Source organism: Polyodon spathula, chromosome 8, assembly GCF_017654505.1.
Source record: "Polyodon spathula isolate WHYD16114869_AA chromosome 8, ASM1765450v1, whole genome shotgun sequence".
NCBI classification, from domain to species: domain Eukaryota; kingdom Metazoa; phylum Chordata; class Actinopteri; order Acipenseriformes; family Polyodontidae; genus Polyodon; species Polyodon spathula.
In genome coordinates this window covers 13,154,352-13,174,490 of record NC_054541.1, presented here as the reverse complement: position 1 = coordinate 13,174,490, position 20,139 = coordinate 13,154,352, and the positions used below count along the sequence as shown (strand labels likewise).

Here is a 20,139-nt window from a genome sequence, read left to right as displayed (position 1 = left end):
ACAGTGGGGGTATATATATATATATATATCTCTATATATAATATATATTATTATTATATATAATATATATATATCGCCGCGCGTGCACGTCGCCGAAGGGCCACACAGCTCAGAGGAACTGAAGGTTCAGTGGGCGTCCTCCGATCCCACGACGGCAACCAGTAAATGTTGTCACAACCCCTGCCTGATTACACCTTGCATAATAAATTAAAGCATGTAAAAGTGTTTCTGTAGTACAGCAAACCTCTCTTTGTGAGCAACTCTGTATACCTGAAGACCCCTCTTTATTGTGAGATGGCTCTACTCAGTGTCCTTGGAGGTCGGATTATAGAGGGATTCCTCTATGATCTTTATGCGTGTCGGATACGTGGGAATGAATCCCGAGTCTGTATCTTTCCCGTGAGAAGTGCTTTGGATTGAGATGGAAACAGACGTGCACGGGTTCGTGTGTCAAGTCCGGGGTCCCTGTGTGGAAACGAGGCAACACTACACGCATGATTAGGTCTGAATCCATTAATGCAGGCTGTTTTGTGAGCTACTGGTCAAGTTTAAATCTGAACTGGATTAAGCTTCATCTCTGCACCCCTAAACTGAAGCGTTAAATACGAGAATCACAATATGCTTCTAAGTGCCCTGATTTATTATCACCGAAGAGCAGAGTAGGAGATCATGACAACATCCTCCTCCCTGTGCTGTGTGTGTGTGTGTTCTCCTGCAATCCGACTCTGCCACAGGCATCCTGCAGATAGCTGTCCCAGGCTTGTTCTGAGTGACCGCCGCTTGCCTGATACCGTGCTTCGCACTACATAAGCAGTGATTAGAGGAGGCGCTTATCAGATGATTTCATTGCAGCTCCACAGTCATCCACGCTGTCCAGACACGACTTGAAGCCCTGGCACCGACACCCCGAGCCATGTGACGGGACCTGTTTGCAAAACCAACCAACCCTCACAAGCTGTTGGAGGAAGCAACCATTCCTGTCTGGTGCAGCTGATAAGCCCTCTGAAAACATCACGCTTTGATTGCATGCAATCTATTGTCTTCAAGTTAACCACAGCCGATAGATTAAGCTCGAGAGAAAGTGTTTACAGTCTGTGTAGCATTTTAATTCATTTTATGCATTAAAAAAAAAAAATAAAATAAAACATTATCATTCCAGGTGCACGGTATACAAAGTAGATGAGAGAAAAAAAAGAAAGAAAACAGGTTTATACAAGATTATTGGAAGAGGCAGCATAACTACCATCCCCTAACAGAAGGCAGTATTCAGGCTCCCATTCACTGCCATGGAGCACACTGTACTGTGCTGCACAGCCAGCCCTGCTGGGAGAGGTGCCTGGGGTCAGTCCCAGGCTTCCTCTCAGCCAGGGTGCTCCCCCGCAGATCACCGATCTCTTTATCACCCCGGAGAGCTGTGGCAGCCAACCGAGACCGAGATCCGCCGCTCAGGTCAAAAGCCACGGCTGCACAGATCTGACTCGCGTGACTCTGTTTGTAACTCTATAACGAATGATTTGAACAGTTACGGGTGCTTGAACAAGCAGGCGTATCAAACCTTGTTTCACAGCATGTCCAGGTGGTGTCCCTGTCTTGACTGGGTTGACTGAAGCTCCATGTCCATCCTGCTAACGGAACCATCACATTATCTATGTGTCTCTAATGAAAATACACCTGACACAATGGTTTTAATTGATTGCCGCCTTCAATTTGTAGGACTTGTCAACAATGGTATTTTTCAAATGTTACTTGTACACTACATTTGTTCATTTACCTTTTCAGGAATAAAAGCCTGCAATAAGTTACAAAGTGGACAAGCATTCCAGCTAAATGCCTTCGTCATTGTAACAGTAATACAAACACACACCCTGATAGACTGACTGACACACACACACACCCAGACAATATATATGTATATATATGTATATATATATATATATTATATATATATATATATATATATATATATATATATATATATATATATATATATATATGTTATATATATATATTGTTGTAATTGTTCTTTTTTCAGTAACTGGTGCATACAGATAAGCACGGCCCAGGCAGTCTTCCGCTGAGTTTGAGCAGCAGGCAAGCTTCCACTACTCTGCAGCACCTTGCTCTCAATCCTCCTCGAGAGTGAAGTCTGGAAGGGGCTGAGCAGTCTCCTCCTACTCCTCTCTCCTCTCCCACTTCAAACATTTAACAGAGGAGCAGCTCTGGTGCAGGAGCACAGTGAGAGAGGCAGACATAGAGAGAGAGAGAGAGAGAGAGAGAGAGAGAGAGAGACAGAGACAACATCCTGGACCATTGTTTTTTTGCTTTTCTTTCACCCTCGATTCTGTGATATCCTACCAGAAGACTTGGCTCTTGTGTTGCATTTCTGTTAAAAAGTTTGGGGAATTAAGACATCCCAGACAGTCGTTTTGAAGACTTGGTATGGGTTACAACTCCAGAAGGGGCACCAGCTGAAGACAGAGAGAGAGACAGAGGGAGATAGGCTCGTTAGTGGAGTGTACAAGAGACAGACAGAGACTCAGAGAGGTAGAGAGAGACAGAGAGAAATAGAATCGTTTCTGGAGTGTGAAAGAGAGACACAGAGAGAGGTAGATTCATTCTTGGAGTGTACAATTGTTTTCAAAGGGCTGTTGACACGATGTTTGAGCACCTGGTCCAGATTCTGTCAGTGGCGTGGGCTCTGGAGGGTGAGTACAGTGGATGTTTCTGAAGCCTGAGGGTTATGCCCTCTGCCTACACTGGGTGGCTGCTTGACTTCAGTTCTCATGTGAGTTGCTTTAAACCCACAAATGGGCTCTACTGCTCCCCAATAATAAATGCTTTCAAAGTCTCTATAACGTAGACAGCACAGTACAGTACTTCACTTGTCAGTAGAAAAGCGAAATGCCAGTCACATTTTAAAAACTCCTTTAAAAATAATACTGGAGTATTTCTTATTTTAAGCAGTTTCTTGTGGAAGAAAAATATCCTCTTAATAACTGTAATGATGCCTATTTCAAAGTAGTAAATATGTTTTTATTAGAGGGGAGAAGTGAGGCTTGATTTATAGAATATTTGTACATAGGTTTGAAATTAATACATTAAAACAGAATATAGCCTTCGAAATGTCTTGTTTTAAACGAAACCTGGATTCTCAATAATTGTATTGCTCTGACTAATGAGATGTGATTTAAAAAAATAAATGCTTCATCGATTTCATAATATTTTAGTATTTGTGAAATGTTTCTAAACTTTTCTGTTAAATAGATTCATTTTGGTCGCATCAATTAAAAAAAAAAAAAAGTTTTAAAAAGTTTTAAAATAAATAAGTATTTAAATATCTTCCAAGCAAAAGCTTTGCACATTGGTCCCAGGAGCCCCAAGCAGAGAAAGGCTGTAATCTTTACATGTAATTCCATATGTAGCTGTGAAGGGTATATAGGCTTGTGCTGCATTGTAGACTCCTAAAACTTGCAGGACTGGCCGCTCCCTTTGGAAACCGGGTTACAAATCTCACTTTCTGTTCCTTAATTGGGTTCTGGCAGCCGTCAGCTGCAGGTGCTGAGATTCCTGACAGATACTCAGCTCGGATACATTATGACAAGGGCTGGCTTCAGAGTCTGTGCCTCTGTCTGAGAGCAGTGAGGTGCTCTTGATGAGCTGCGTCTCTGGGCTCCTGTGCCTCTGTCTGAGAGCAGTGAGGTGCTCTTGATGAGTTGCGTCTCTGGGCTCCTGTGCCTGTCTGAGAGCAGTGAGGTGCTCTTGATGAGCTGCGTCTCTGGGCTCCTGTGCCTCTGTCTGAGAGCAGTGAGGTGTTCTTGATGAGCTGTGTCTCTGGGCTCTGTCAGCTCCCTTCCCTGTGCTCCTGTGCCTGTCTGAGAGCAGTGAGGTGCTCTTGATGAGTTGTGTCTCTGGGCTCCTGTGCCTGTCTGAGAGCAGTGAGGTGCTCTTGATGAGCTGCGTCTCTGGGCTCCTGTGCCTCTGTCTGAGAGCAGTGAGGTGCTCTTGATGAGCTGTGTCTCTGGGCTCTGTCAGCTCCCTTCCCTGTGCTCCTGTGCCTGTCTGAGAGCAGTGAGGTGCTCTTGATGAGCTGCGTCTCTGGGCTCCTGTGCCTCTGTCTGAGAGCAGTGAGGTGCTCTTGATGAGCTGCGTCTCTGGGCTCCTGTGCCTCTGTCTGAGAGCAGTGAGGTGCTCTTGATGAGCTGCGTCTCTGGGCTCCTGTGCCTCTGTCTGAGAGCAGTGAGGTGCTCTTGATGAGCTGCGTCTCTGGGCTCCTGTGCCTCTGTCTGAGAGCAGTGAGGTGCTCTTGATGAGCTGCGTCTCTGGGCTCCTGTGCCTCTGTCTGAGAGCAGTGAGGTGCTCTTGATGAGCTGCGTCTCTGGGCTCCTGTGCCTCTGTCTGAGAGCAGTGAGGTGCTCTTGATGAGCTGTGTCTCTGGGCTCTGTCAGCTCCCTTCCCTGTGCTCCTGTGCCTCTGTCTGAGAGCAGTGAGGTGCTCTTGATGAGTTGCGTCTCTGGGCTCCTGTGCCTCTGTCTGAGAGCAGTGAGGTGCTCTTGATGAGCTGCGTCTCTGGGCTCCTGTGCCTCTGTCTGAGAGCAGTGAGGTGCTCTTGATGAGCTGCGTCTCTGGGCTCCTGTGCCTGTCTGAGAGCAGTGAGGTGCTCTTGATGAGCTGCGTCTCTGGGCTCCTGTGCCTCTGTCTGAGAGCAGTGAGGTGCTCTTGATGAGCTGCGTCTCTGGGCTCCTGTGCCTCTGTCTGAGAGCAGTGAGGTGCTCTTGATGAGCTGCGTCTCTGGGCTCCTGTGCCTCTGTTTGAGAGCAGTGAGGTGCTCTTGGTGAGTTGCATCTCTGGGCTCCTGTGCCTCTGTCTGAGAGCAGTGAGGTGCTCTTGATGAGCTGCGTCTCTGCGCTCCTGTGCCTCTGTCTGAGAGCAGTGAGGTGCTCTTGATGAGCTGCGTCTCTGCGCTCCTGTGCCTCTGTCTGAGAGCAGTGAGGTGCTCTTGATGAGCTGCGTCTCTGGGCTCTGTCAGCTCCCTTCCCTGTGCTCTTGTGCCTCTGTCTGAGAGCAGTGAGGTGCTCTTGATGAGCTGCGTCTCTGGGCTCCTGTGCCTCTGTCTGAGAGCAGTGAAGTGCTCTTGATGAGCTGCGTCTCTGGGCTCCTGTGCCTCTGTCTGAGAGCAGTGAGGTGCTCTTGATGAGCTGCGTCTCTGGGCTCCTGTGCCTCTGTCTGAGAGCAGTGAGGTGCTCTTGATGAGCTGCGTCTCTGGGCTCCTGTGCCTCTGTCTGAGAGCAGTGAGGTGCTCTTGATGAGCTGCATCTCTGGGCTCCTGTGCCTCTGTCTGAGAGCAGTGAGGTGCTCTTGATGAGCTTTGTCTCTGGGCTCTGTCAGCTCCCTTCCCTGTGCTCCTGTGCCTCTGTCTGAGAGCAGTGAGGTGCTCTTGATGAGCTGCGTCTCTGGGCTCCTGTGCCTGTCTGAGAGCAGTGAGGTGCTCTTGATGAGCTTTGTCTCTGGGCTCTGTCAGCTCCCTTCCCTGTGCTCCTGTGCCTCTGTCTGAGAGCAGTGAGGTGCTCTTGATGAGCTGCGTCTCTGGGCTCCTGTGCCTCTGTCTGAGAGCAGTGAGGTGCTCTTGATGAGCTGCGTCTCTGGGCTCCTGTGCCTCTGTCTGAGAGCAGTGAGGTGCTCTTGATGAGCTGCGTCTCTGGGCTCCTGTGCCTCTGTCTGAGAGCAGTGAGGTGCTCTTGATGAGCTGCGTCTCTGGGCTCCTGTGCCTCTGTCTGAGAGCAGTGAGGTGCTCTTGATGAGCTGCGTCTCTGGGCTCCTGTGCCTCTGTCTGAGAGCAGTGAGGTGCTCTTGATGAGCTGCGTCTCTGGGCTCTCTGGGCTCCTGTGCCTCTGTCTGAGAGCAGTGAGGTGCTCTTGATGAGCTGCGTCTCTGGGCTCCTGTGCCTCTGTCTGAGAGCAGTGAGGTGCTCTTGATGAGCGTGCGTCTCTGTCTGAGCTCCTGTGCCTCTGTCTGAGAGCAGTGAGGTGCTCTTGATGAGCTGCGTCTCTGGGCTCCTGTGCCTCTGTCTGAGAGCAGTGAGGTGCTCTTGATGAGCTGCATCTCTGGGCTCCTGTGCCTCTGTCTGAGGTGCTCTTGATGCAGTGAGGTGCTCTTGATGAGCTGCGTCTCTGGGCTCCTGTGCCTCTGTCTGAGAGCAGTGAGGTGCTCTTGATGAGCTGCGTCTCTGGGCTCTGTCAGCTCCCTTCCCTGTGCTCTTGTGCCTCTGTCTGAGAGCAGTGAGGTGCTCTTGATGAGCTGCGTCTCTGGGCTCCTGTGCCTCTGTCTGAGAGCAGTGAAGTGCTCTTGATGAGCTGCGTCTCTGGGCTCCTGTGCCTCTGTCTGAGAGCAGTGAGGTGCTCTTGATGAGCTGCGTCTCTGGGCTCCTGTGCCTCTGTCTGACAGCAGTGAGGTGCTCTTGATGAGCTGCGTCTCTGGGCTCCTGTGCCTGTCTGAGAGCAGTGAGGTGCTCTTGATGAGCTGCGTCTCTGGGCTCTGTCAGCTCCCTTCCCTGTGCTCCTGTGCCTCTGTCTGAGAGCAGTGAAGTGCTCTTGATGAGCTGCGTCTCTGGGCTCCTGTGCCTCTGTCTGAGAGCAGTGAGGTGCTCTTGATGAGCTGCGTCTCTGGGCTCCTGTGCCTCTGTCTGAGAGCAGTGAGGTTCTCTTGATGAGCTGCGTCTCTGGGCTCCTGTGCCTGTCTGAGAACAGTGAGGTGCTCTTGATGAGCTTTGTCTCTGGGCTCTGTCAGCTCCCTTCCCTGTGCTCCTGTGCCTCTGTCTGAGAGCAGTGAAGTGCTCTTGATGAGCTGCGTCTCTGGGCTCCTGTGCCTCTGTCTGAGAGCAGTGAGGTTCTCTTGATGAGCTGCGTCTCTGTGCTCCTGTGCCTGTCTGAGAGTAGTGAGGTGCTCTTGATGAGCTGTGTTTCTGGGCTCTGTCAGCTCCCTTCCCTGTGCTCCTGTGCCTCTGTCTGAGAGCAGTGAGGTGCTCTTGGTGAGTTGCGTCTCTGGGCTCCTGTGCCTCTGTCTGAGAGCAGTGAGGTGCTCTTGATGAGCTGCGTCTCTGGGCTCTGCCAGCTCCGAGAGTAGATGGAGGGCTGGTTCTGGTAACAGCAGAAATAATATAACCAACATTACTTTGCTCTGAAGCTACCCTCAGTATCGTTTTAGTTTTAACACTGTCCCTGAGTCCTAATTTTTCTTGTCATAATAGTGACAGTGAAGGGGATGAAAGCAGAACAGTTTATGGAGCGTGAAGTTAATTTATAGAAACAAGGATTAGAAAGAGAACAACGCCTCCAGCCTCTTTCTTTGCAGATGCTAGCTCTGTGCAGGTTTCCAGATCACCAAGCCGTAGGCGCCTGCCCTATAAGAGAAAAGCAGGCTAATTAAACTGGTCGGGCTCAGTGTAATCAAACTTTGAAATCTGCTTGAAAGAATGGGATGCAAAATTGCCTGTTTGCGGACGTTCATGTAAACAAGTAAGAGAATAGCAGGGAGGGGGCCACAGAGCTGCAGTATCGGATTATACCGCACAGCTGAAGCGTAATTACACCCCGTTCTAATTCAAACAGGGTGCGTTAGCTCAGCGAAACATGAGGCTGGATGGAGTCTGCATGTGCCGCTCATCGTGTTCTTCCAATGCTTAGTCCATGCGCTAGTTTAGTTTAGTTTTATTATGCATCTCTGAGATATTCCAGTGCTGAATCAATGGACCCGGCAAAATACTGAAATACTAGCAGCGGAAGGATCTTTGGTACTGGAGTTATATTGATTGATTCCGATCAGTGGTTTTCACTGCTTTAATGGTATCAGCACAATTGATCCACTCCGCAGTGATTGATCCACTCCACAGTGATTGATCCACTCCGCAGTGATTGATCCACTCCACAGTGATTGATCCACTCCGCAGTGATTGATCCACTCTGTAGTGTGCAGCAAGGCAAGTGACAGTGATAGTGAATTCCGATGTCACTGGGAGGGGAGGGGGGGTTGGGGGGGTTGTAGGAGGGGTCCGTCTTAAGGTCATTTTGAGATAAGCTGATCAGAGAGTGTGAGTTTGGTTGCTTGACTGCGTAATTGCATGATTAAATGATAGTGTGTGTGTGTGTGTGTGTGTGTGTGTGTGTGTGTATGTGTGTCAGTGTGCAGTGTGTGTGTGTGTGTGTGGTAGGCTTGGATCTTTGTGTTTTTCTTCAGTCCAGTAGCTTGCTACAGTACAGTGTACTCCTCTGTGCCTATGAGGATCTTACGGCATGGGGTCTGACAGTTGCAGCTTGTCATTCACTACTTTTCCGAAGTCTCTGCTGTTACACTGTTGCTAGCAGCTAGCTGCAAGAAACTAGTATTTCATTCTAAGGCTCTCCTCTGATGTTTCAGCTTCATCAATGCTATCCTGTTACTTTGTCAGCAATGATCCAGGTCTCTGATGTCAATCTTGCGCTACTACAAGCCAGTTAAGAAGTTTAAATCAGGTTTTTACTGAAGACAGTGTTTGTAAAATGAGAGAAAACTAAACTAAAATTACAGAATCGATTTCTTCAATCAGTTACTTTAGTGTTGCAATGTTGACCTCTATAAACAAGTCATGAAAATGTCATTAAAACATTTTTGTTTTACTCATCAAAACAGACTTGAAAGGAAACGTAAGAAAGTAGCGAGCTGCAGCCCTTTTCTATTTGATACCAGGCTGCTTATTAAGCATGCCACTGCGCTGCCAAGGGTCTCTGAAATCACGGCACTTTAATTCAAACAAGCATAGGCTGTGATCAGGATAGGAGGCAGAGTGTGGAAAGAGGACGCTGCCGCCACATGACTGGCAAGGATTCAGAGCAGCAACCAGCAAAAACATGGGCAGCACATTTCTAATAAAGAGAGCAGAGCTGCTGAGGGGGGTTTGAATCACGGAGGTCTAGAGGCTGTCTCCTGCACCACGCAGACTCTTTGGGCTTGATTCCCTAAGCATTACTAAACCAGCTCCACTTTTATAACTGGTAGTGTCACCTTTATTATTTTTATAGAACAAAACAGGTGCTAACTTTGCTCTGGAGCAAAACAAACAGGTGTGGCAGGATGATCCTGGTAATTACTGAGAACAAAGAGCAAGAAGCTCTTTCCAAGGAAAACTTCTTTGCACTTGCACACACAGGAGAGAAGACTGGTAATGTTTCAGTGACTCTGCCTCTTGATGTCTTACTGACGCCTGCGAGGAGGGACGGAATGAGGAAAGTGCCTCCTGGGTTTCCCCATCTTGTTCCAGTTACTTCTCAATCAGCAGCTTTTCCAAACTGCAAAAAGGACTGACTGGCTTTGTCTAATAACTCAAATCAAACCTCGTTACTCAAAACGTTGCGCAGCATGAAAAACGAGTCTCTGCCACAATCTGGTGGGTGCGTTTTGTTTTTTTTTTGCTCTTGTTGTTTTTTAGTGTTTTTTTTGTCTATCATCTGGCTCCATATGGTGAACAGCTCGGAGAAGGCTGTTGTCTGAGCAGATAGCCAAGCTCACTGGAATTACAGGATGCAGGATAAGAAAGTACAGGCTGCCTTTGCCAAACATGAGAGTACAACAACAACAAAAACATTGTTAGTCATGGGAACTGAGCCTCAATAAGCACGGATTCATCTGGAATGTATGTGTTGTGTGCTGTGTGTGAGGTACAGGGCTCACAAAGCCTCTTCTGGTGTGTTCTCTGAGCAGAACCTCTCCTAGGACAGGAGAGCACTGATAACACAAAGTGTCTGCCAGGCTGAGCTCTGGCCCTTATCTTCACCTGTCACGCTTGCTTCAGCTTTTAGGTCTCGGATTCACGTGTTTGAAAGAGAGATTTCTTTCACTGTAAACAAGTCGCACGTGTCCAAAAGCTCCTTCTGAAGAAAGCTCCCATTGTCCCGGTGGCAGCTTTCAGTTGCATCAATTAGCACAAAACAGGCGTTTGAAAAGACAACGCTGCAGAGGAGTTGGCCGAGCTCCGCTGGGTCTGTTCACACGCGGAACGCAAGCCTGCAGGCTGCACTTTGACAGGAAGATATCACCCCCCACTAGGTGTGTAGAGACGACAAATGACTTCCCCACAACAGGAATCATCGGCATTCCAGCGATGGATTTTGCTCTTGTGGTGACGCTTGCTTTTTCACCCCTTAACGATGGCTTATCAAACACCATTTAAAAAAAAAAAAAAGTCTTTCTCAAAGGACTAGAATACTGTTAGTGGTTTGTTTTTTTTAGAATCTGATATCCTAACATAAAATGTTCTTTGTGTCTGCCTGCCAGGCTGAACCAGGCTGCGTTGTGTCTGTGACACACAGTCCTGCTGTAATAGACGAGGTAATGTGAGCCTCAAATGAAACACTGAACGATCCTTGTGTGCAGTGCTTAGTGCACTTGCCAGGGCACAGCAAGGCTGGCAGTGATTTGTAACAAATTATTGAAGCAGGGTGTGGAGTCGCCCAGATTGCTATATTGAAGTTTTGCATGAATCATTGTGGAATCTATGAAAGCAACCATCTCCCAAACCGTTCTTCCAAGTAGGACATCTGTATCCTTTGTTCATGGAGTTGATATTGTGGCAAACCACGGTTTCTCACAGGCTGAGGAGGGACGCGACCCCAGGCCCTCCCGCTCTGAAACTCAGTGCCGATACCGCTGTACAAAAGAGCCGGGCTCACTTGCAGGAGCAGATATCGCCTTCACGTCTTCATTTTTAGATCGCGTCCCCTACCAGCCCTGACCTCTACCCCTGTGCACACTACACTATGTTATGTTTTGATGGAACCCAACAGCCATGTTAATAACAGCTGTGCTATCTGCAGTAACAGCGCTAACGCCAGGCGCTTTTCTTAAATATACAGTCAAAGCAAGACAGGGACTTGCTCTGCTGGTACAACCAGTGAAAATCTTCTAATCAGGTCTGTTGTTTAACCCATCCCCCAGGGCTGGGCCCCGTTGAAAGGGGCCCTCTCTCTCTGCGTGCTCCAGTGGGTTGGTGGTCCTGGAATTCTCATAGATTTTGACCTGCACGTGTCTCTCAGGTTTATGATGTTATTTCCTCAGCCATGGCGCCCTCTGGTGCTGAGCCACTCTTATTACAATCCAAACCTCATGGTTACCCAGGCTGTGCAATCGGGGCACACGATCGACATTGCCACACGTGTCACAGTGCCCTCTACTGGAAGAGAAGAAGTGCCACAAGTCACACAAGAATCATTGTTCTTGCATTGGTACCAACCCCATTCCTGTTGCCTGCCAGTCCCTGGCTGACCAAGCCCAGGAGATGTGGCTTCACTAGGACACTGCTACACAAATATATTTAGCAGTATAAAATAACCTGATAGGAATTACAGTATATCAATATTTCAATAAGTTACAGTCTTTACAAGTTCAGATTGGTTAAAGAAGCTGCAACTGGGACTAGCAAATCCGTACTAACCTAGCTCTGCATCTGGTTACACAGCCCAGCTACTGATCCGCTGTCAAATATTAGTGCGGTGCCCCACTGTAGAGGCATGGTCAATACTGTACTGCAGTCCTGTCACTGGGAGAGCTGGTGTGTGTGGAGTAGCTGAATGATGCACTACAGCCTCTACTGAACCCCTCTGCTTGAAATGATGCATTGATGACTCTGTGGCTTGTCTGGTTTCAGAAGAACAAACATGGTCACTCCCTTTGGTCGGAGTTCAGAACAGGGAGCGGGATTCACTTTGTGGGATCGTGGGGAGTTTGACAGGTTCATTCCTAAGGCACTGACATGCCAAGATCTCACTTCCAAAGCGAAGGGAGGCTAGCCCGGGGTCTGGATCAAATCCAGTCGGCTGGAGCACAGCTGAAAAGCCGTCATTTTTTTTGCCAAGAAGACAGTGTGGTTTCTGAGCCAGTATCCAAAAAAAGAAAATGAGGGAGGCGGTTTGGTTTTGAAAGAACGGGGCAATCGAGGAGATGAATGAGGGTTTCGGGGTTGTACTGGGAAGCAAAACACTGTATTTCCTTATTAATATATGGGGGAAAGGAGCCTCAAGAGTTCATTCTGTCCAACACGGGTCACTGACATGTTGCTGCTGCTGTTGTTTCCTAACATGCATGTTCTTTCATGTGCAGATGTCTCTGTTTGTGCAGCTTCTGGTTGACGTTCAATGCATTCCACACTATATCATAAAAGCCCTACTTTTAAACTGTGGTGCTGAATCCTGTTGAGAATTGTGATTCCTATTCACTCTGTTTATTCCTTCATAAGCCCACGCTTATTGAGACACACACACACACACACAGATAGTGGACTCCACTCTCAGACTTTTCAGACAGGGTTGGAAGACTGTGGTTACATCATGCATTATGCATCGTGCATCTGGTGTAGTTGTGAAAGCCACTCCTCACACCTCAGGAAATATTGAATGTGTGCACAGAGCAAGGGAATGAGGCTTTTAAATTAGCCCAGTTCTTTCTTCTGTCAAGACACACGTTGCATGTGCACAAAGACATGTTGATGTAACATGGGTGCAGGCAAGCAGCCCTGGGTTGGAGCTTTACAGACTGGATTCACCATAATTTCAGAAGCTTTGCTGAATCAAGAACCAGCATTCTTGGTTTCTGTCGACCCATGCAAGGGAAGCTTGTCCAGCATCAAGGCTTGGTCATAGCCCTGCTCACTGCTCAGAGCAACGATACATGAATAGGGAGGTCTGTGCTGTAACTGGAAACTACTTTTCCAAAGAGGGTTAATACCCTCCTGCTGCTGGGCTTCTTGTAATGGGCTGCTACCTAGTGCAGCTCATTAGAAAGCATCAAGCCTCTAGCCCGTGAGTGCAGTTGCATGTAATTGCTCTCCGTGCAATTTGAGGTGTGGCAGGGGGACCTGCTGAGACCGTGATTGAGCCTTTTAATGACACGCATCTCATTAAAAACGTTTTAAAGGTTGAAACCGCTGTTTATATTCACGGAAAAAAGAGCTACCAATTTACTCGGCATGAAACTCGTGTGCTCAGTAATTCTGTGACAAGCTTTCTTTCATAACCGCAACCATGTGTTTAATCACAGATGTAATCTTTTCCACTGAAAGGCACCGAATCATGAAAAATGGGGTGAAATGGTAACGGATTGGCGTTTAAAACCTAAAGAATCCCTGTGAAACGGCAGATCCCACTCAAATTAAAATGGGGTTTTTATTATTCCTTTTGGGTTTTTTTAATTCTCATTTTCATCTCATTTTATTGGTCTGTTGACAGAGCTGGCATTCTCTGAAGTTAGTGAGAAGTCTACATGAAACAGATCACTAAATGGACAGTTTAAACAAATGTGCGACTAAGGAGCAACCCTTTAATTAAACCTCATTTATTCTGCAACCCTAAGAGAATTGCTCTAAGATTCTGGCATCTCCCAAGAGTATCACAGATTTTTGTTGTCAGTTACCAAAATATTTACAGAAGAAAATTACAAACACATTTATTTGGCTGGAAATATATAAACCGTATCCATATTTTCGTGGTAGACATTGAAACTAGCAGAATGATACATGAGGTGCCAAGCTGGTCTGTATCTCCATTGAAATGGTTTCTGGCTAACCCATAAACTGGTTTTCTTCTGCATACTTGGAAATCTGAAACATATGGAATGAATATATTATTTTTCCGAGTGCTGATTAATTGTGTTGTGCTGTGAATGGTTTTGATTGTGTACCAGCTATCTGGCTGTGCCGCAGTGAAGCGTGTTCAATTGAAACACATTTTCAGCATAAAAACCTGCTTCTATCTTGTTTTAATCAACCAGCAATGAAGGCAGCGCTACCGTCAAGGGGGTTTATTCAACTGACCCAAATCACTAAGAGAGAGAAATAACCTGAAAAGTTGCACATGCACTGCCAGGTGCTTGAATTGAATAAACTCACATTTTATAATTACACACCATCAAATAATGTCCTTCTTCTAACCTCATGTTACAATTGTTTCTTATTTGTTTTAATTGGTGATTAATTTCCATTCAGAATTGTTTTTGCTGATGACAGCTTGCAGTAAATAGCTTTGTGAATCTAGACCCAGTTTCTGCTCTTGTATATTGCACATGCTGCCAGCTGTGGTTTTGCAATCATTAACCAGCTCCTTTGTCTTTTCAGTGCTGCCGATCTCTGGAAGCAAGCTGTGGGACGTCCCGTCAGCTCCGCACCCCCTGGCGAACACAACGCTCAAGCTGCAGTGGGAGCCACAGTGCCAGTTCCAATTGCGCCACTTGCAGGACGGGGCGAGGATCACAGCCCTCATACCACCTCAGCTGGAGGGCAACTGGGTATCCACAGGGTAACAGCTCCCATCTACTGGCGAACACTCCCAGAGACTTCTCATTGTTAGCTTATTCAGCTCCCTAGCATTTCAGGCAGAACAGAAAATAATAAGAATTTTCTAAAGAGCCTGAAAGCATGGCAGCTGTTTTTGTTATAATTTGAATCCATGTTCATAACCTCTTTATGTCATGTTGTATTATATTATAGTTTGCTAATCTCATGTGGTTTTAATAAACTTAATGAGTTGCCTGCTGTGTTTGTGCTGCTGAACCTCCAGCAGTACACTGTGTAAGGAGGCACCGTGCCATTGCTCGGACACGACAATAAACAAGCCCTACCAATGCTGACAGGGCTGGTCGTTCCTTCAAAACCAAAACTATCCCACTTAAAATAACTTCATACAACATTATTGAATCTTCTAGGAATGTTCCAGCTAAGGTGTACTAACGATGTGGCTTCTCAGCCCCAGGCACAGACTGTAATGAGGTGATTGTGTTTCTTCCCCTGTAGGTGTGAGGTGCGCCCCGGTCCAGAGTTTCTTACGCGGTTCTACACCTTCTACTCCAACCGGCTCTTCAAAGCCCTGCAGTTCTACTACCAGGATGGGGGCTGCCGGGAGCCCACTTACTCACTGACCATCAAGGGGAAGCTACGACTGCGCCAGGCATCCTGGATCACCCGAGGAGCTACCGAGACAGACCACCACGTCAACAAAGTGGGCATCGTCTTCCACAGCCAGGCAGCCATGCAGGAGCTCGCGGGCCGGATCAACCTCACCTGCCCGGGGTTCCTGTCGAGGGGGGGCAGGTGGGCGCCAGGGAGGGTTCACGAGCTGTACAACTCCAAGAGCGGCCGTGACTGCAGGGCAGGCTTGGGCTTCTCCATGCTGGAGCTGGGGCTGCTCAGGTTGGAGAAGCAGCAGCACCCACAGCGCCGCCTGGTGGAGGAGCTGTTCCTGGGTGACGTGCACACCGACTGGGCGCAGAGAATGAACTACAGGCCCACCGGGTACCAGCGCCCGCTGCAGAATGCCATGGTGAGTGAGTGGCAGAAAGCTGTGCGTCAGTGTAAATGGGGCTAACCAGACAAGCAGGATTGGGCTTTCTCTCTGCGTAATACAGTTTAGAGAAGGTTAGGCTGCACCTATGTGAAGCTTAGGTACGGTCCCATTAACAGTAGCATGGGTTAGGGTTAGGGTTAGGGTTAGGGTGCACATTAGGGTTAATGTTAGCAGTGACAGTGGTGACTGGTAACAATTTATATGAAGGACAGGGGTGCTTGACATCATGGTCCTGGTTTAATGAACGGCTGCTTCAAAGCAATGCTCACAGAGTGGACCTCTGCTTCCCTGCTAACCCTCTGTCCTCCCACAGCACCACATACACCCGTGCCCGGTGTGCGGAATCGTCTACCGCTCCAATGAACACCAGCCCCCCATCCTGCCCCGCCAGCCGGACCTGCCCCTGGAGCTCCAGGGCAAGTGGGTGAGCCGGGAGTGCGAGGTGCGACCCGCGGTCCTCTTCCTCACCCGCTATTTCATCTTCCAAGAGCGCAGCCGCTCCTGGGAGGGCTACTACCACCACTACTCCGACCCGGCATGCCGGCAGCCCACCTTCACCGTGCATGCCTCGGGGCACTACGTGAGGGGCCACCGCTCCGCAGTGGTGCCCGATGGCACCGACTTCGTGTTCAAGGTGACTCATGCCAAGGTGACAGCACTGGACAGGGCCACGGTGCTGATGCTCAACGCCTCCGAGAAGGGCACCTGCGGCGAGGCGGGCTCCTGGACGCTCGGGCAGGAGCAGGACATCACCGGCACTCAGGGCTGCGCCTCACTGGGCATCACGCTCCCCCACAATGAGTACGAGCTCTTCAAAACACAGCTGGACCACAAGCAGCGCCCCCTACTGTTCATTGGTGAGAGGCCCACCGACGGCTCTAGCCCCGACCGGCCCGAGAAGAGGCCCACCTCCTACCAGGCCCCGCTGGTCCAGTGCACAGGAACGGTGGAGACGGCTGCCAGGCACGGCCAGCGCAGCCAGCAGGGCAGAGCCAGCGTGCTCAAAGTGACTGGCTGGGCAACCCTGCTGGGGGTCAGCTTGTACCTGCTCGCTGTGCTCTGAGTGGGGACTACGGAGCGGGGATGGATTCTGTGCAAACTGGATGCATAAGCAAACATGTACATATTTATATATATATTGTTATACCCTGTATTTAAGTTTTGGGTTTTTTTTTTTACATTGAGGTGCTATTGCCTTTTGGGAAATGACATGAAATATATATATATATATATATATATATATATATATATATATATATATACACACACACACACACACACACAAACAAACCTGTGTATATTTATATATATATTTTTAATAATAATTCATATTATTTAATTAGATATTGACGCTAATAATAATAATAATAATAATAATAATAATAATAATAATAATAATAATACTACAACTGATATTTTACTGTGGGGTCCATCGAATACATGGTACAACTCAGTTCTGTCAAGCTAACAGAACTACTGGCACTTAAACCACTAAGCATCATAAGATATAAGAGGTATATAACTGTTACTGTTTCTGCCTCCTACTGGTAGAAGGAGGAGTTGCTCCAGATTCCCACACAATAAAATTCCTGGGCATGTCCGTCCCTATCACGTCCTGAGACAATCACTGCGAAACTCTCACCAGCATCAGAAAGCTGATGCAGCCCTGAACCAAAAAACAAAACCTGGTGCCTAAACGCTGCTCCCTTCAGAGACAAAGAAAGCTATAACATTCTTCGTAACATCTGGTTCAGCATCAGCCATGTTCTCCATTTCCCCAGTAACAGCTGTTCAAAGCAAATAGTTGAAAGTTAGGGTTGGAGCAAGGATTAGTTTAATACAAATGAAATAATACAACGCTGCTTGGCAGAACCCAGCAGTGACTGCAGGAACGGTAACCGCTGGCTGCTCGGCGCAGAGCTACAGTGCAGTCACTTTGATTTAGGGTGGAAGAGCTGACAGGAAGAGGGAAAGAAAGAAGAGGAGCAGCTTTACGATGTAGTCCGAGATTCCAGAGCTGCTTCCTCCTTCTCAGCCTTGGTCCCAGGGACTCGCCAAGCCTGTTCTGAATCCCAGCCTCTCCCAACCTCACCCTGCTCAAGAGGTTCACATGCTTTCATGTAAAACCTCATCTTATTTATAATTGAAATGATTTTAAAAATGTATTATTATTATTATTATTATTATTATTATTTATTATTAATAAAAGGAAAATAATTTCTCTGATTATTAACCTACAGCTCTGGCCAAAAAGTTTTGCCTCACCCTATAGAATGAACAGATTTTACTTCATAGAGTCGAATTAGATCTTTTATTTAACATCGTGTAATCAAAGAAACTACAAAATGATATCGCTAAAGTCTACTGGATCCGATAATAGTGGTGCAGTATTTCCTGTTACATTTTGAAATGTCACATTTTTCAAACATTGTCAGGTTTTCGTTAAGTACGAAGCGGTATGTAATTCAGTATTGTTATTTCATGCGACTCTATGAAGTCAAGACTGTTAATTCTACAGAGTGAGGCAAAACTTTTAGCAAGAGCTGTACACAAATCTGTTTATATCTGAAGTATTTACTATGTAGAGGGCTTGCCGTGTTTTTGTCTCATGTTAATGCTCATGTTATTGCTGCTTTTTAGGTCCTCTGCATTTTCAATTATATCATTTTATATAATATATATATTATAAACATGTTTTCCACTATAATTTATGGAGTGGGTTTGGTTCTACCTGGAACTTTGGCTGGCTAACGACAGCTGGGTGTAGTGTATTACAGAAATAAATCGCAGCCTCGTGGATTATTCACACACACACACACACACACACACACACACACACACGGTGTGGGTTCTACAACTTTTAGAGTTTTGTTGGAAGTTACAGCTGAAGAAATAGTAAGTTGATCAAATCATTTAGTCTTGGAAGTCTGGAAAGGGAGGGCTGCAGACTGGGTTAGGATGGTGTAGGAATAGACCCAGCGTGTTTAGAAATCACAACAGATGGCTTGTATCTCCCACGATGTGAACACAGCGCTTATAACAGCCATGGACACCAGCACTTCTAAATCATGATAAAGCATTCTCATACTACACACTTATGTACTAGAATAACAAACTGTATCAAATACCAGCTTCAATAGAGCTTTTTGGCCCACTAGGTCCTGAAAAAATTGGCTGCTTTTTATGTTAATTTGTAAAAAAAAATAAAAAAAAAACAATAACTGCCCTTCCTGAAAAACTAACCATTTGATGTTTTCGGCGTGGGTGGCTGAGGTAGCCAGCCCTTAACCCGACACTCTGGTTTAGTTTTGCCAGCTTGTCTTGTTTCAACAGTCAACGTTGATAAGGGAAGATATTTACAAATAAAAATGCTAAATACTCTGGAAAACTGATGCCACACCTCAGATGAAGGCACTGCACCACCAGCTCCCATAGGGAAGCTGTGTTTCATACCTACTATAAGGTCAAATAAAAGGAAGGAATCCGCTGGATCTGAACGCAGTCCCCCAAGGAGAACAGCACAGCACGTTAGTGAACACGCCCACTGCACCACCTTCACTTCCATGTGCAAGCCTGCTTTATGGCAATTTAACCAAGTCTCTGAAAATAAAAGAAGGAAGCCCTCAACAAAAAACAATTCAGGTAGGAAACGGTTAAACATGCTGCTAAAAACGGCAGTGTCCCGCTTCAGTTCGGTCGTCACGTCAAGTTGTTTTAACTAAATCCTCTACCCTGCTTGTAAAGATGACTTGTGAACTACAGCAGTCAGCTTCCAGGGATCACTAGCATTACCAGCCAGCTTCACGGCTTGGCCATGTTTGAAAGGCTGCCTTTTTCCAAAGCTCTTCAAGTTTTGTAATATTTGACTAGTACATTTTTCTTTTTTATTATTATTATTCCCCCCTCCCCAATTTTAAGAGAAATAACAAAGCAATAAACCTCAGGGTTTCATTAAAGATCAGTTCCTGGCTGGAACAGGGGACGGGAGGGTTCTGAGCGTCACATCCAAGACAAACAGGCTTTTCAAATTAAGTCGAAAGCCTGCTTGCAAGCGGTTGCTGGTACGCTCCATGAGGTAATCGTTTTGTCGCAGCAAGTGTACGAGGCTTGGGTTTTGAAAACAGCCAGCCTTTATCAGTGCTGACTGATGGGGCATTAGCGTTCTGGATCCTTCATTAAATGAAGGTTAATGCCTCATAAATCTGAGCTGGCACACAGTTCCAACAATAACACATGGAGATGCCCTACTGCTTCGCATTGTGGTCTAGTGTTTGGGAGGGGGTTAGAAGTGTTCTTCACAAACACGCTGTGGTTTGTGGAAGAAACCCCACCGTTACTTCATTGTAAGCTGTTTGTAATTAAGAGAGCAGGCGTTCAGTCCTTCGAAAGAATGGATTTTAGGAGTTTGCTGCGGCAGTTTCAATTTTAAAAATCCCTGCAAGATCAAGACGTTTGGAACGAGAAGATGCCGTTGGTATGGACAAGTTAATGCAGGGCAGGCCCACGTCAGCTACTGAGAAACCCAAAGGGACAACCCAGCTGTCCAGCCAGGACAACATGAAAGTGCTTGTCTCCGGGACTGGCCTGGAGGGGATACACTGCACATCGATATAGTGCAATGTCTTTGTGCTTTCAGTCACCTGATAGAATACTGTCTGTTACACACGGGGAAGGAGCTGGGAAAACTACTAGAATAATTAGGATACGCAAATAAACAGGCAGCTGGGACTTGAATTCAAATAAAAATTCAGACATCTAGAAGGGATTCTCAAAGGAGGTTCCC

General features: G+C 47.0%; 1 protein-coding gene across 1 annotated transcript; it reads left to right on the top strand.

Annotated features, from left to right (window-relative positions):
* The first annotated feature begins 2,269 nt into the window (after positions 1-2,269).
* Positions 2,270-16,596, top strand: apcdd1l (adenomatosis polyposis coli down-regulated 1-like). The gene is made up of 4 exons (XM_041256888.1): positions 2,270-2,705; positions 14,132-14,312; positions 14,807-15,332; positions 15,670-16,596. The coding sequence occupies exons 1-4, from the start codon at positions 2,657-2,659 to the stop codon at positions 16,417-16,419; spliced, it is 1,506 nt and encodes a 501-aa protein (XP_041112822.1). The 5' UTR covers positions 2,270-2,656; the 3' UTR covers positions 16,420-16,596.
* The last annotated feature ends 3,543 nt before the right edge of the window (positions 16,597-20,139 follow it).